At 42.3% G+C, this 2648-nt stretch overlaps 1 protein-coding gene across 1 annotated transcript; it reads right to left on the bottom strand.

The window, feature by feature from the left end:
* Positions 1 to 1711: 1711 nt before the first annotated feature.
* LOC128343689 (taste receptor type 2 member 7-like) lies at positions 1712 to 2416 on the bottom strand. Its single transcript, XM_053293124.1, has one exon. The coding sequence runs from the start codon at positions 2414 to 2416 to the stop codon at positions 1712 to 1714; it is 705 nt and encodes a 234-aa protein (XP_053149099.1).
* Between the last annotated feature and the right edge of the window lie 232 nt (positions 2417 to 2648).

Consider the following 2648-nt stretch of genomic DNA (forward strand, 5'->3'; position numbering starts at 1 on the left):
TACATTATGTTTTTAAAAAAATAGAGGGGGGGATCAGAGCACCCCAGTTATTAAAGGGCTGGCTGTAAGCAATGGCGGCAGGAGGCGGGGGGTAGAGATAAGGAAATAAATTCCAAGCAGCATCCAGCAACTCTGGGGCTGCTGTTATTTAAAAAAAGAAGAAAATTAAAGCAGTTGGCAGCACTGCAAATTAAAAGGATTAAAAAAAAATATTGGAGAGTCAGATAAGCCCAGCAGGCACTCTCTGTCTCTCTCCACTCACTGGGCCAGGCAGGTAGTTCCAGACCACCACCACCACCACTCTCTGCTCTCAGTGCTGCTGCTGCACTCTCCATCAAATCATTGTCTCCTGAGGCAGAAATTGCACAAATTGCACTCTGTCTCTCTGCCGCCAAACGGCCCCTTCAATACATTTTGAAAATCCTTCCTTTGGCCTCTCCCAAAACAGACGTAGTGAAAGCTATTCGGGAAGCACCAGAGCCACACAACCAGGATGCACTTCACCCATTTTTAGGACCCTGTGAGTATTACTTGAAATGTGTTAGACAATTTGCCTAAAAAGTTGTTCCATTGTGGTTTTTCTTTCTTTTTTTAAGCACATAGCATTTAACTGGGATGCATCCTGCAAGGCTAGTTTTCAGACTATCAAATTGCCCATCACTCTAAGTCTTGCTCTCACTTCTTTTGACACCAACAGGTGCACTATTTAACCACAGGTGCTCCTGAATATGGTTTGTGTGTTGTCTTGACCTGGCAAAAAGGTGATCAAGAGACATCAGAGTTGTAGAACCATTGGGAAATAGTGACCATAGTGTGATCCAACTCAGCTTATATGCAAGTAGTGCTTTGCGAAAGTGGTCCAACACAGTTGCACTGGACTTCTAAAGAGGAAACTTCTCAAAAATGAGGGGACTGGTAAAAAGGGGGGGGGAGTCATTCAAATCATTCCAGAAAGCATGGAACTTATTTAAAATCACAATAATAGAAGCTCAGTTGGAATGTATACCAAGACAGAGGAAAGGTACCACCAAGTTCAGGAGGATGGCAGAATGGCTAACAAGTATGGGTACGATGAATATTTCTATACCGCTTTTCAATCAAATAAATGAAGAGGCTCCCTGTCCTCAAAGGGCTCAGAATATAAACAAAGAAACAGCCACTGGAGGGATGTTGTGCTGGGGATGGATAGGGCCAGTTACTCCCCCTTGTTCAATAAAGAGAATCACCTCTAAACAGGTGCCTCTTTGCTCAGTTAGCCGGAACAAGAACAAGCATAGGCCAAGACACACTGATTAATAGTGAAAATATGACATTCTTGCCTCAAGGACTCAGAGTTCACCTTATAATTGAGGCATCACACCAGCAGAGAGAAAGCCAGGCCATACACAGATTGGAATACTAGGCTGGAGAAGCTCTGTTGCTGTCTCACATGCTAGAATTAACGTGTGTGTGTGTGTGTGTGTGTGTGTGTATTTGCAAGGAGAGGTAACTCCTGTAGTTGCCCTAGGAGAACAGAACGTATATTCAGTTTACTATTTTATATGCAGAAAAAGAGAAGGATAAGCAATAAGAGTCAGAAAGGAATATGAGAACAAAATAGCAGTTGCTAGTGGTGCCTGCAAAATCTGTGCTCAGTAGATCAGAATTTTATCTTGTGGGCTACATCCAGCACAATAGGTGAGCATCCATTTTAAGTCCATGAGATTTCCTGTTAGCTGCATGGTCTTCTTTCCTGAAACTGTTTTGATGTGGATCCTCCTCTGATCCTCAGAATTCGTGCACATGCACCTTTCAGTTTTGGATTGGTCAATATTAAGATTACTGAGTGGGCAGAAGAACATGAGTTAAGTATAGTGTCAGCAATCAGCTGCCGAGTGTTGCCAAACTCAAAAGCCTGAATCAGAACATTTGTCATTAAAACAAAATGAAAAATATATATGAAAAGAGAAAGCAGCTGGGGTATGATGACGCTGATATGCACTTGAGTGCTGAGGTCCTTTATGCCAATTCCTTTCTTCTTCAGATTCCTTGTGTGCCTCCACAGAGAGAAGAGCAAAAGAAAGGATGCCGTTAAGTAGATGCTGAAATTGATAGTAGTGAAGGAGAGATACAGAGGATATTCCACTGCTTTGATGTACTCATGAGCCATTTTGCTATAGACCTTTTTCTCTGTTAGGTTTCCTGTCAGATTGCAGCATTTTTCTGTTGCCAAAATAGTCACAATTGAAGGAAGGTAAATGACCACGTAAATGAAGAACAGCATTGTGAGCATTCTGGGCACAAGCCTGTCAATCCTTGACTTCATCCACAGGAAGAGAGGATGGGCAAAGTTTGTGACCTTCACACAATAGAAAACAGTGAGAGAGGTGAGACTTGAATAGTTGGCTACAGTGAAATAAATCCAGAGCACACTCATAATTTCAAATGCAGAGCCATTTTTGTAAGTCACTGGACAGCTGATGTAACTATACTGCTCTATCAGGAAAAGTGACTGGATCAGAAATCTGAAAGTGCCCAGACATGTCAGAAGAAGATCACAAGTGACCAGTTTCCTTGTTTGGATCCAGCGGTGACTGTTCACAACGATAATGAATCCATGTGGTAGAAGAGCAGCACTGGACAAAATTCCAGAAATGATCAGAAAAGGA

Source organism: Hemicordylus capensis, chromosome 2 (assembly GCF_027244095.1).
Source record: "Hemicordylus capensis ecotype Gifberg chromosome 2, rHemCap1.1.pri, whole genome shotgun sequence".
NCBI lineage: Eukaryota > Metazoa > Chordata > Lepidosauria > Squamata > Cordylidae > Hemicordylus > Hemicordylus capensis.